The sequence below is a fragment of the Belonocnema kinseyi genome, chromosome 5, assembly GCF_010883055.1.
Source record: "Belonocnema kinseyi isolate 2016_QV_RU_SX_M_011 chromosome 5, B_treatae_v1, whole genome shotgun sequence".
Lineage (NCBI taxonomy): Eukaryota > Metazoa > Arthropoda > Insecta > Hymenoptera > Cynipidae > Belonocnema > Belonocnema kinseyi.
The window spans coordinates 66,983,061-66,984,204 of NC_046661.1; the positions used below are offsets into that span (position 1 = coordinate 66,983,061).

The 1,144-nt window shown below is 26.7% G+C and overlaps 1 protein-coding gene across 2 annotated transcripts in view; it reads right to left on the reverse strand.

Moving 5' to 3' along the window:
* The window catches only part of LOC117173236 (ribosomal RNA processing protein 36 homolog), a 32,501-nt gene extending 32,243 nt beyond the window's left edge, over positions 1-258 (reverse strand). For both annotated transcript variants that reach the window (XM_033361699.1, XM_033361698.1), the window contains exon 1: positions 92-258. In XM_033361699.1, coding sequence (XP_033217590.1) covers positions 92-136 — 45 coding nt within the window. In that variant the 5' untranslated portion in view covers positions 137-258. The remainder of the gene's footprint in view (positions 1-91) is intronic.
* Between the last annotated feature and the right edge of the window lie 886 nt (positions 259-1,144).

The following is a 1,144-nucleotide window of genomic DNA, read 5'->3' on the forward strand; positions in this document are numbered from 1 at the left end:
CACAAATCTAATACCTTCTCTGATGAGCATGTAAAAATGCAAAAAATTCAAAATACAAAAAGAAACATTGAACCTACAATTAGGTACTCACCCGATGTTTATCGTCCTTGAGAAGCTCATCTTCTTCACTACTCATTTTTATAATTTTTTACTTCTCACGAGGCTATAAATATATAATAATCCTTTTCTAATATTTAAGATAAACAACTGAGCATATTTTCACCTCCGCAATTGTGTTCCATGAACTTTTAAAATAAGGGGCCGAGCTCTGTCCCATGATCCAATAAATACATGGTCTAGCCACGCGCAAGTAAAAAAAACCGAACCAATAAAGACCCACCGCTTAATTTCTCCATCTTGGATAAGTAAGGCGGCAAACATGAGGGATTTTAAAATGTAAAATGTAAGAATAAAAATTTCTTGTACTTTTGAGGTGTAGAAATATTTAAATCCTGAAAAAATGTATTATAATAATGTTGAAGATCACTAAAGAAAAATACGGATTAACTATAATTTTAGGTTATGTGTTATATAACCTCTTTCTGCATACAAAAAGGGACATATCTATGTCAAATAAAATGAAATTGAAGTCAAGTGGGAAACATGGAAAACCGGGAATTTTATAGGACTGGGGAAAACCGGGAAATGACAGTGAATTTTTTTTTGACCGGGGATTTTACAAAATTTTTAGAATAAAAATGTTGTCCAACTTCCATTTCATCCGTTTTTAAATAATTTCCTAAATTGAGATTTTTATAAATTATTATATCATTTAGTTTAAAAAGCTTAATGCGAAAATCTTTCACTCTAAAAATTTTCCATTTTAGATTTTCAACTTTTCAGCATATATTTTTAGTTAAATAATTTTAAAATGCTGTTTTAAAGGTTAAAAAATTAGAATTTTTTAAAATCGAAGATTTTTTTATATACCGAAAGTCTTGATAAGCATTAAAATTAATATATCATTTATTCGGATAATTTTATTTTTAAATAAAAATGTTCACGATTTATCAATGATATATTTGTCACTCACAGTTTCAGATATTCCTTTATATAGTTTTTTTATATTAAATTTAATTAATAAATTTATTAATGTATCACTTATCTTAATATTTTCATCTATTAAAAAATGTAAACGAGCGTT